General features: G+C 44.4%; 1 protein-coding gene across 1 annotated transcript in view; it reads right to left on the reverse strand.

Annotated features, from left to right (window-relative positions):
* The window catches only part of GALE (UDP-galactose-4-epimerase), a 138,762-nt gene that overhangs the window by 90,919 nt on the left and 34,866 nt on the right, over window positions 1-12,977 (reverse strand). The window contains 1 exon segment of the mRNA XM_029571882.1: window positions 4,163-4,339. Within this exon segment, the coding sequence (XP_029427742.1) occupies window positions 4,163-4,339 (177 nt within the window).

Genomic DNA, 12,977 nt, shown 5'->3' on the forward strand with positions numbered 1-12,977 from the left:
CTACCGGTTCACCTTTATCCACATGTTTATTAACTCCTTCAAAATAGTGAAGCAGATTTGTGAGGCAAGACTTGCCCTGGGTAAAGCCATGCTGACTTTGTTCCATTAAACCATGTCTTTCTATATGTTTATTTATTTATTTATTTAAAGGTTTTTATATACTGCGGAACATTTCAAAACATCACCTCGGTTTACAATGAACAATAATTTAGCAACAGGCTTTACAATCAATTCAAGTAAGAACAAGCATATATCAATAAACAAGGTAATGAGTCAACATATAGTGCAATTGGATCCCATCTAATCTTATGGGAGATTTTGATGTTTAGAACACTTTCCACTATTTTTCCTGGCACTGAAGTCAGGCTAACCAGTCTGTAGTATCCCGGATCACCCCTGGAGCCCTTTTTAAATATTGGGGTTACATTTGCTATCCTCCAGTCTTCAGGTACAATGGATGATTTTAATGACAGGTTACAAAGTTTTACTAATAGGTCTGAAATTTCATTTTTTTAGTTCCTTCAGAAACTCTGGGGTGTATACCATCCGGTCCGGGTGATTTACTACTCTTCAGTTTATCAATCAGGCCTACCACATCTTCTAGGTTCACCGTGATTTGATTCAGACCATCTGAATCATTACCCCATGAAAACCTTCTCCATTACGGGGTACCTCCCCAACATCTTCTTCAGTAAATTCCAAAGCAAAGAAATCATTTAATCTTTCCGCGATGGCCTTATCTTCTCTAAGTGCCTCTTTAACCCCCTCGATCATCTAACAGTCCAACTGACTCCCTCATAGGCTTTCTGCTTCGGATATATTTTTAAAAGTTTTTACTGTGAGTTTTTGCCTCTACAGCCAACTTCTTTTCAAATTCTCTCTTAGCCTGTCTTATCAATGTCCTACATTTAACTTGCCAACATTTATGCTTTATCCTGTCATTGTTGTTTGCTGGTTGTAATGTAAACCGAAGTGATAATTAATTCTATTAATTGAACCTCGGTATATAAAAGTTATAAATAAATAAATCCTATTTTCTTCTGTTGGATCCTTCTTCCAATTTTTGAATGAAGATCTTTTGGCTAAAATAGCTTCTTTCACCTCCCCTTTTAACCATGCCGGTAATCGTTTTGCCTTCTTTCCACCTTTCTTAATGTGTGGAATACATCTGGACTGTGCTTCTAGAATGATATTTTTTAACAATGACCACGCCTCTTGGACATTTTTTACTTTGTAGCTGCTCCTTTCAGTTTTTTTTCTAACAATTTTTCTCATTTTATCAAAGTTTCCCTTTTGAAAGTTTAGCACGAGAGCCGTGGATTTGCACACTGTTCCTCTTCCAGTCATTAAATCAAATTTGATCATATTATGATCACTATTGCCAAGCGGCCCCACCACCATTACCTCTCTCACCAAGTCCTGTGCTCCACTGAGAATTAGATCTAAAATTGCTCCCTCTCTCATCGGTTCCTGAACCAATTGCTCCATAAAGCTATCATTTATTCCATCCAGGAACGTTATCTCTCTAGCGTGACCCGATGATACATTTACCCAGTCAATATTGGGGTAATTGAAGTCTCCCATTATTACTGCACTACCAAATTGGTTAGCTTCCCTAATTTCTCTTAGCATTTCACTGTCCGTCTCACCATCTTGACCAGGTGGACGGTAGTATACCCCTATCACTGTAGTCTTCCCTGACACACAAGGGATTTCTACCCATATAGATTCAATTTTGTATTTAGTCTCATGCAGGATGTTTATCCTGTTGGACTCTGTGCCATACCGGACATAAAGCGCCACACCTCCTCCCGAGTGCTCCTCTCTGTCATTGCGATATAATTTGTACTCCGGTATAGCACTGTCCCATTGGTTATCCTCTTTCCACCATGTCTCTGAGATGCCAATTAAGTCTATGTCATCATTCACTGCTATACATTCTAATTCTCCCTGCTATTGAGAAGACCGAGCCTTCTCAATAGCAGGCCCAGCCATGTGGAACAACATCCCTTCAGACCTCAGGCTGGAACCTTGCCTACTTACATTCAAGAAAAAACTCAAGACTTGGCTGTTCCGACAAGCCTTCCCAGATCCATCGGACACACAATAGATGATTAACACTTCCCAAGACCTATGGACTTTGACATCCTTTAACTCCCACAAGCACAAGTCTCTTCTAACCACTTAATCTAGCACTAACCATGTTACCGTGTTGGTTTTTATGCTTTTATGTTTACTTAACTTTATGTCTTCTTAGGCCTTTCTTTCCAGCTGCTTAAGCTTCCAAGTTTTTACCAACCCTGTTGAATGTAACTTTGATTCTTCTGTTTATCCACTTATTTAAATATGTATTTTCTGTTACTATCCCCTTGTTCGATGTAAACCGACCTGATATGGTATTTAACCATGAAGGTCGTATAGAAAAATACTAAATAAATAAATAAATAAAATCTTACTTCTTAGACTTCTGGTATTAGCATACAACATTTCAAAGTTTGTTTTTGTTTGTATTTTCATTCTGCTTTTTAATTGATAGGGATAAGTTAGAATTTTTTAGCTCAGGTGAGTTTTTAGTTACAGGCACTTGGACTCCTTTTCTAATTATTGGAACCTCACTGTCGGGATGCCCTAATTCTAATGCATCATTAGTATCCTTTAAAGATACCTCTCTCCGAACCATGCGCTGCTGAGCAACTGTCAGCTTTCCCCTTTGTTCTAGTTTAAAAGCTGCGCTATCTCCTTTTTAAAGGTTAGCACCAGCAGTCTGGTTCCACCCTGGTTAAGGTGGAGCCCATCCCTTCGGAAGAGACTCCCCCTTCCCCAAAAGGTTCCCCAGTTCCTAACAAAACTGAATCCCTCTTCCTTGCACCATCGCTCATCCACGCATTGAGACTCCGGAGCTCTGCCTGCCTCTGGTGACCTGCGCGTGGAACAGGGAGCATTTCAGAGAATGCTACCCTGGAGGTTCTGGATTTAAGCTTTCTACCTAAGAGCCTAAATTTGGCTTCCAGAACCTCCCTCCCACATTTTCCTATGTCGTCGGTGCCCACGTGTACCACGACAACACCGGCTCCTCCCCAGCAACTGGTCTAAAATCCTATCTATTTGATGCGTGAGGTCTGCCACCTTCGCACCAGGTAGGCAAGTTACCAGGCGATCCTCACGCCCACCAGCCACCCAGCTATCTACATTCCTAATATCGAATCACCAACTATGACGGCCGACCTAAACCCTTCCCTCCTGGGCAGTAGGCCTTGGGGAGATATCTTCGGTACAAAAAGGGACAATGCATCACCTGGAGAGCAGGTCCTTGCTACAGGATCCTTTCCTGCTACACCTGGTTGATGCTCTCCAATCATGAGACCTTCTTCCTCCAAGGCAGCACCAGGGCTGCCAGTCTGAAGTTGGGACTTGGCTGCTATGTCCCTGAAGGTCTCATGTATATACCTCTCTGTTTGCCTCAGCTCCTCCAGGTCTGCCACTCTAGCCTCCATTGTGGATATCCTGAAAACCCAGGACAGGTTTGGGAAGCCCTGGTCCAGAGGATTTAGGAAAAGTTTTATAGACCGGAGAAGCTGGAATTTGAAAAAAGTCCTGAGGTATGGATTAAAGACTGAGGGTTCATTGTTTAAAACGCGATAGACCATTGTAGCATGAGTTAGGGCCCTAAGGCACGCAATAACTACCGCATCATGACAGTAATATTTAAATTCGGGAAAGGGGAGATGGTTAGGGCGGTGGCTTGCTGCAGGTGATAATGTTTTACATATCGCCCGCAGCAGCGCCTCAAACACCATCACCTTTTGGTGTGGCGCTCTGGGGGCAGCACAGCTGCAACCGTGGCGGGAGAAAACACAGCAGCATGATGCGGCTGACTGCCCGCTATTGCGCCCCCCCAACCCTTTTTTTCCATGACTCATCATTCTGCTATAAATATAGCTGAACGATGAATCTAGGCCTGAATCTGTGGGCGAAAGGATGACGAATCAATATTCATTCCCAAGTCAGGAGCACTAGAAGAAATAGGACTAGAAGTGCCTTCAAACCACCAATTTGCAGGTACAATCGGAAGGTCAGTGCGAGAGTGCAGCACAATCTCTCTTTTGAGATTAAGAACCAGATTACTGTCCAATAACCAGGATTTTATATTAATATTTCTGACCTTTTCTGCCTTGCAAACATCCTGTATCATCTCTTCAATGAAATATTTGGTCTTTCCATAGGGGTTTGTGCATCCCCCGACAGGATGGTTCTCATCGATAGGGAGGTATGCGGGGTCTCCATAGACTGTGGCAGAGCTGCTGAACACCATGTTCTTCACTCCATGAGTATTCATAGCCTACATGGGAAAGAAAACACAGGACTTTGATACTACATTGTGTATCAACGTACTTCTTGGAAATAAGCAAACATGGATTGAAAGACCTGACAGATGAAACTACAGACATACTATTAGTAATTAGTAAACTAACTTTAGAATCATCTAAGGTACCTGAAGATTGGAGGGTTGCTAACATGCCACCAATTTTTAGAAAGTGTTCGAGGAGTGCGTCTGGTGTCAGTGCTGGCCAAAATTGTAAAACGTAAGAACAAATTGCCATACTGGGTCAGACTAAGGGTCCATCAAGCGCAGCATTTGTCTCTACAGTGGCCAATCCAGGTCACAAGTACCCAAACATTAAATAGATCCCAAGCTATCAAAGAACAAAATAGATGAACATATAGATAGGCATAGTTTAATGGGACAAAGCCAACATGGATTTAGCCAAGGGAAGTCTTGCCTCACCAATCTGCTACATTATTTTGAGGGTGTAAATAAACGTGGATAAAGGTGAGCCATTTGATATAGTGTATCTGGATTTCCAGAAAGCATTTCTCAAATCACTCATGAGAGACGTCTGACGAAATTGAAAACTCATGGGATAGGAGGAAATGTTCCATTGAGGATTGGGAATTGGTTAAAGGACAGAAAACAGAGTAGGGCTATATGGTCAATGTTCTCAATGGAGAAAAGTGAATAGTGGAGCGCCCCAAGGATCTGTGGGACCACAGCTTTTTAATATATTTATAAATGATATGGAAATAGGAACAACAAGGTGATCAAATTTGCAGATGACACAAATGTAATCAAAGTTGTTAAATCACAAGAGAATTGGGAGAAATTGCAAGAGGTCTCTGTAAGACTGGGGTCAGGGCATGCAAATGGCAGATGTCATTTAATGTGGATAAGTGCAAAGTGATGCACTTAGGAAGAGGAACCGAAATTATAGCTACACAGTGTGTATGTATGAGACACAATGCAAGGTTCTACATTAGGAGTCACCATTCAGGAAAAGGATCTAGGTCATTGTTGATGATTCACTGGAGAAATTACTTACCTGATAATTTCGCTTTCCTTAGTGTAGACAGATGGACTCAGGACCAATGGGTTGTGCTCCCCTGCCAGCAGATGGAGTCGGAGTCAGGTTTCAAAGCTGACGTCACCCTAGATAAACCCCTGCAGTGACCTCAGCCCTTCAGTATTCTCTTCAAAAGCCACTGTGGTCATACTATTGAAAAACTTGAGTACAATTTAATAACTTGATTAAGAACTTGATTAAAACTGGTGACCGTAACTGTACTCAACCAAACATAAGCGCTGAATCCCAGCAATATCTTAGATGCCCAGATCTAGGGATAGGGTGATGGCTTACCCGTAACCTCTTTGGGATTGAGATTCATGGGTGATTCCTTGGCATTGTTCATAGGCAGCTGTGGGCAGGATGCTGAATCCATCTGTCTACAATAAGGAAAACAAAATTATCAGGTAAATAATTTCTCCATTTCCTAGGCCTGGGGGAATTCTGCGCTACTGCGGAGCGCAGAATTTGTGCAGAATTCCCCCCCTGCACAGAATTGCCAAATTCTGTGCAGAAAATGGCAGAGCAGACCACAGCATGCTGAGAACGTACTGCTCGAAGATGAAGGCCGGCGTGTGCCGTGGGACGCGCTCCGCTCGTAGCAGAGATGAAGGCCCCAGTGCGCCATTCGCAGTGAAGATGAAGGCCCCCGTGTGCCGCGAACAGCTTGTGCTCCGCGCGTGGTGAAGATGAATGTGGGTGCGTGAGAGAGGAGCGAGGGAGGGAGTGTGAGAGCAGAGGGGTGAGCATGAGGGTATGAGAGCGAGCATGGGAGGTGAGAGTAGGGGGAGGGGATGCTTGAGTGTGGGTGCCAGAGAGAAGGAGCCTATATGAGGAGACTGTGAAGGAGTGTGTATGTGTGAGAGAGATTGGGAGCTCGGGTGTATGAAAAAGGGATCGTGTGTATGTGACGGTGCTAGCCTGTGTGAAGGGATTGTGTATGGGTGAGACAGAACCTGCGTGAAGGGGTGCATGAGAGAGTGACATAGGTAGCCTGTGTGAGAGAGAAAGGGAGATTGTGTGGGTGTGTATGCAAGAGAGAGGAACCCTGTATGAGAGGATGTGTATGCAAGAGAGTGAGGGAGGCTCCCTCACTCTCTTGCATACACATCCTCTCATATTATTATGTTATTATTATCATGTTAGTATGAGGGGGGGCGGGTGTGTGTGTGTACTAGAGAGAGGGAGTATGTGTGTGAGAGAGGGAGGGACAGGGGGAGCCTGTGTGAGGGGCAGTACTGAGAACGGAGTCAAACTCTGGGACTGGCAATAGAGTGGAAGGGATTGAGCCTAGAGGTGGAGGGGGAGAAATACTGGCAGGTGGATAAGTTGGGGCCTGAGAGGGCAAAGTGGCCAGGGGAGTAGGGAGAACGAGTGGAAGGGACACTCTTACAGTAAATTTCTAGGGAAATTCTGCTCAAAATATTTAAAATTCTGCATCTCTAAGTAATAAATTGTTTCTGTATTAATTTAAAATGTAATTTCTTAAAGACTATCATGTAAATTGTGTTATTTTGACCAATACAAAGTTTGCAGAATTAATTTTTTTGCAGAGAATTCCCTCAGGAGTAAATTTCCTAGCGTGTAGCCAAATGGACTCAGGACCAATGGGATGTACAAAAGCTACTCCCAAATGAGGCAGGAGGCTGCCCATGGTCCGGTTAGCACTGCCCTTGGAAAGGCTGTGTCTTCTCGATCAGGCATTAGAACCTGGAGAAGGTGTGCAAGGAAGACCACATCGCTGCTCGGCAGATGTCAACAGCAGAGAGTAGCTTAGCTTCTGCCCGGGCCCTAGTGGAATAAGCTTTAACTTGAAGAGGTGAAAGCTTCCTTGCCTCTACATAAGATCCCGTGATCACTTCCTTGATCCAGCGAGCTATGGTAGCCCGAGAAGCTGCTTTGTCTTCTTTCCTTCCACCGTGAAGAACAAGCAGTCCATCTTGCACACTGGCTCTGTACGTTCTAGATACCATACTAATAGCCTACTGACGTTTAAGTGGCGTAGGAGGCAGTAGTCTTCAGAGTCCTTGCATCTATCTAGGGACAGTACGGAAATGGATTGGTTCAGGTGAAACTCTGAAACTACCTTTGGCAAGAAGGAAGAGATGATGCAAAGCTGCAATGTTCCTAGAATCAACCGGAGGAACAGCTCCTGACCTGACAACTCCTGTAGTTCAAAGATGCGACAAGCCAAGCATATTGCCACCAAGAATAGAGTCTTCAGCATTAACAGGCGTAGAGACAGAGCATGCAGCGGCTGAAAGGAAGGCCCAATCAGAAGTCCAATACTAGACTGAGGTTCCCATAGGGGGACCGGCCACTTTAAGGGTGGTCGGAGGTGTTTAACTCCTTTTAGGAAACGGACCAATTTCGGATGTGTCGACAGGCGGGTTCCATTCACCTTGCCTCTGAAACAGGAGAGCACCACCACCTGAACCTTCAAGGAGTTGAGGGACAATCCTTTGTTCAAGCCGACCTGTAAGAATTCCAGAATAATGAGGATCTTGATTGACCGAGGAGAGAGCCCATGTTCCTCGCACCAGGCCTCAAATATTCTCCATATCCACACGTACACCAAGGATGTCAATAACTTCCACACACAGAGCAAGGTGGAAATTACTGCCGCCGAATATCCACGCTTCGTCAGGCAAGCCCTCTCAAGGGCCAGACCATAAGACAAAAGTGAGTTGGGTCCTCATGAAGGATCGGACGTTGTTGGAGGTGGTCCCTATGTGGAGCGAGGTATAGGGGGTTCTCCACCAAAAGCCTTCGTGTGTCTGCATACCACAGGCATCTGGGCCAAGCCAGGACCACCAGAAGGGCTAATCCTCTGTAGTGCTCAATCTTGGCCATGGAGGAAAGGTGTACAGTAAGTCCTCCTCTGGCCAGGTCTGGACGAGGGTGTTAATCCCTTGGTAGCATTGATCTCTTCCGCGCCTGAATAATCGGGGAACCTTCGCGTTGTGGGAATTGGCCAGTAGGTTGATGAATGGGCAGCCCCAGCAATCTACCAGGAGCTGAAAGGCTCTGGTCAACAATGCTTATTCTCCTGGATCCAGACTCTCCCTGCTAAGAAAGTCTGCTCTGACGTCTTTTCCCATGATGTGGGAGGCCGATATCCCTTGTAGATTTAACTTCGCCCATTCCATAAGGGGGTCTATTTCCAGAGACACTTGGTGGCTTTTGATTCCTACCTGGCAGTTGATGTAGGCTACTGTTGTTGCGTTGACTGACATCATGCAGATCGCCTGGCCCTGGAGTCTGTGGTGAATTGTAGGCACACTAATCTGTAAGCATTTGTATTTATTATTTAGCTATTTACATTGATCTGTTACCACTTGGTCCTGTTCTCTCCTTTACCTCAAGTTCTAAGTTCCTACAAAGTTAGCCTTGTTATTTTATACCCACTTGTTTGATGTAATTTTCCAATATTGGTTCTGTGTAAACCGAAGTGGTATGTACTAGTACATGAACTCCGGTATATAAAAGCCTTTAAAATAAATAAATAAAATAAATAATCTGACAACTAAGGCTTCCAGGTTGTTTATGTTCCAGCATGCCTCTTCCTTGGTCCATCGCCCCTGGGTTGTCAATTCCTGATAGTGAGCTCTCCACCCCCGGAGGCTCACGTCCATCATGAGGAGTAGCCAGTTCCGGTGGGGACAGGCTTACATCCTTGCTTAGGGTGAACTTCTTGTAGCCACCACTGGAGCCAGAACATACTTCCATCAGTAGGTGGAGGCAAATCGAGTAGTCTTGCGACGGTGGATTCCAAGGTGACATGAGGAAGCACTGGAGTGGCCACGTTTACTCCCTCACCCATGACACTACCTCTATGGTTGATGCCATCAGGCCGAGGAACTGGAGATAGCGCCACACTCGGGCGCATTGTGTTCATCAACTGGTACACTTGGCCCATCTGCTTCCTTATCTTCGAGGAGGGGGGGGGGGGGGAGGAAGACACTGTCCTGCTTGGTGTTGACCCAGATTCCCAGGTACTCTAAGGACTGGGAGGGTTTGAGGCTGCTTTTGTCCATGTTCTCAACCCAGCCAAGTTCCTGAAGCAGGGAAGTGACCCTGCTGGTCACCTAGAGGCTCTCTGTCAATGACTTCCCTTGAATCAGCCCATCATCTAGGTAAAGGTGCACCAGGATTCCTTCTTTCCTCAGAGCCGCCGCTACCACCACAATTTTGGAGAATGTTCTGAGGGCAGATGCCAGGCCGAAGGGCAACGGACGGAACCGGTAATGGCGGCCCAGTACTGCAAAGCATAGGAAACGCTGGTGGTCCTGGCGGATTGGAATATGAAGGTAGGCCTCCAAGAGGTCCAGGGAGGTTAAGAACTCTCCCGGTATGACCATTATGACTGAGCGAAGAGTTTCCATGGAGCAATATATTTTATCCACAGATGACAATTGATGTTCTTGAGGTCTAGAATGGGCAAAAGGAACCCCCCTTTTTTGGGTACAATGAAATAGATGGAACACCACCCCATACTTTCCTGGGTCTAGGTACTGGAATTATAGCCCTCAAAATGAGGAGCCTTATCAATTTAGATTCCACTGCCAGTTTCTTGTGCTGGGATTGGCAAGGAGACATCATGAACATGTCCTGAGGGATGCTGTGAAATTCCAGAGCTTATCCCTCTCTCGTCGGTTCAGGAACAGACGAGAGAGGGAGCAATTTTAGATCTAATTCTCAGTGGAGCACAGGACTTGGTGAGAGAGGTAACGGTGGTGGGGCCGCTTGGCAATAGTGATCATAATATGATCAAATTTGATTTAATGACTGGAAGAGGAACAGTGTGCAAATCCAAGCCTCTCAGGCTAAACTTTCAAAAGGGAAACTTTGATAAAATGAGAAAAATTGTTAGAAAAAAACTGAAAGGAGCAGCTACAAAAGTAAAAAATGTCCAAGAGGCATGGTCATTGTTAAAAAAATACCATTCTAGAAGCAAAGTCCAGATGTATTCCACACATTAAGAAAGGTGGAAAGGCGGAAAAACGATTACCGGCATGGTTAAAGGGGAGGTGAAAGAAGCTATTTTAGCCAAAAGATCTTCATTTAAAAATTGGAAGAAGGATCCAACAGAAGAAAATAGGATAAAGCATAAACATTGGCAAGTTAAATGTAAGACATTGATAAGACAGGCTAAGAGAGAATTTGAAAAGAAGTTGGCTGTAGAGGCAAAAACTCACAGTAAAAACTTTTTTAAATATATCCGAAGCAGAAAAGCCCTGTGAGGGAGTCAGTTGACCGTTAGATGATCGAGGGGTTAAAGGGGCACTTGGAGAAGATAAGGCCATCGCGGAAAGATTAAATGATTGCTTTGCTTCGGTGTTTACTGAAGAGGATGTTGGGGAGGTACCCGTAATGGAGAGGGTTTTCATGGGTAATGATTCAGATGGACTGAATCAAATCACGGTGAATCTAGAAGATGTGTTAGGCCTGATTGACAAACTGAAGAGTAGTAAATCACCCGGACCGGATGGTATACACCCCAGAGTTCTGAAGGAACTAAAAAATGAAATTTCAGACCTATTAGTAAAAATTTGTAACTTATCATTAAAATCATCCATTGTACCTGAAGACTGGAGAATAGCAATGTAACCCCAATATTTAAAAAGGGCTCCAGGGGCGATCCGGGAAACTACAGACCGGTTAGCCTGACTTCAGTGCCAGGAAAAATAGTGGAAAGTGTTCTAAACATCAAAATCACAGAACATATAGAAAGACATGGTTTAATGGAACAAGTCTTGCCTCACAAATCTGCTTCACTTTTTTGAAGGAGTTAATAAACATGTGGATAAAGGTGAACCGGTAGATATAGTATACTTGGATTTTCAGAAAGGCGTTTGACAAAGTTCCTCATGAGAGGCTTCAAGGAAAAGTAAAAAGTCATGGGATAGGTGGCGATGTCCTTTCGTGGATTGCAAACTGGCTAAAAGACAGGAAACAGAGAGTAGGATTAAATGGACAATTTTCTCAGTGGAAGGGAGTGGACAGTGGAGTGCCTCAGGGATCTGTACTGGGACTCTTACTTTTCAATATATTTATAAATGATCTGGAAAGAAATATGACAAGTGAGATAATCAAATTTGCAGATGACACAAAATTGTTCAGAGTAGTTAAATCACAAGCAGATTGTGATAAATTGCAGGAAGACCTTGTGAGACTGGAAAAATTGGGCATCCAAATGGCAGATGAAATTTAATGTGGATAAGTGCAAGGTGATGCATATAGGGAAAAATAACCCATGCTATAATTACACAATGTTGGGTTCCATATTAGGTGCTACAACCCAAGAAAGAGATCTAGGTGTCATAGTGGATAACACATTGAAATTGTCTGTTCGGTGTGCTGCGGCAGTCAAAAAAAGCAAACAAATGTTGGGAATTATTAGAAAGGTGAATAAAACGGAAAATGTCATAATGCCTCTGTATCGCTCCATGGTGAGACCGCACCTTGAATACTGTGTACAATTCTGGTCGCCGCATCTCAAAAAAGATATAATTGCGATGGAGAAGGTACGGAGAAGGTACAGAGAAGGGCTACCAAAATGATAAGGGGAATGGACCAGCTCCCCTATGAGGAAAGACTAAAGAGGTTAGGACTTTTCAGCTTGGAGAAGAGACGACTGAGGGGGGGATATGATAGAGGTCTTTAAGATCATGAGAGGTCTAGAACGGGTAGATGTGAATCGGTTATTTACTCTTTCGGATAGTAGAAAGACTAGGGGGGCACTCCATGAAGTTAGCATGGGGCACATTTAAAACTAATCGGAGAAAGTTCTTTTTTACTCAAAGCACAATTAAACTCTGGAAATTTGTTGCCAGAGGATGTGGAAGGATTGGAGAAGTTCTTGGAGAAGTCCATTACCTACTATTAAGAGAATAGCCACTGCCATTAGCAATGGTAACATGGACTAGACTTAGTTTTTGGTTACTTGCCAGGTTCTTATGGCCTGGATTGGCCACTGTTGGAAACAGGATGCTGGGCTTGATAGACCCTTGGTCTGATCCAGTTTGGGCATTTTCTTATGTTCTTATGTTCTTATCCTTCCTGTATGATGTCCAGTAGCCATTTTTCCGATGTGATCTCGACCCACCGCTGATAGGAGGCAGACTATCCCTCTTCTATCTCCTTATACCATAGATGGGTTGGCCAAACGTCATTGGGGAGTTCGGGTCGAACCTGAGCCCAAACCAGGTCTTCTTTTTAGTTGATGGCTCCGAAAGGACTGAGTCCTTCCCAAAGGTCGAGCTGTCTGAAATGGCAAGTTTCTGTAGGGCCAAAAACGCTGGGAACCCCTGGTCTGCCCCTCATAGGCGAGGGGTGCTGTGACTTCTTTTTCTTATCTTCCGGTAACCCATTTACTGGCCAACTTTTCCAATTAGCTTCTGAATAGGAAGGATCCTTTAAAGGGCATCTTTGTGAGGTTTGCATTAGAGGTTGCAACCGCTGGCCAGTTTTGCAGCCATAGTTGCCTTTTGGCCACTACCACTGAGGATACTCCTCTTGCCGAGGTATGCACTAGGTCAGAGCTTGCATCCGCTAGGAATGATGCGGCGGGCTCCA

This window comes from Rhinatrema bivittatum, chromosome 11 (genome assembly GCF_901001135.1).
Source record: "Rhinatrema bivittatum chromosome 11, aRhiBiv1.1, whole genome shotgun sequence".
NCBI lineage: Eukaryota > Metazoa > Chordata > Amphibia > Gymnophiona > Rhinatrematidae > Rhinatrema > Rhinatrema bivittatum.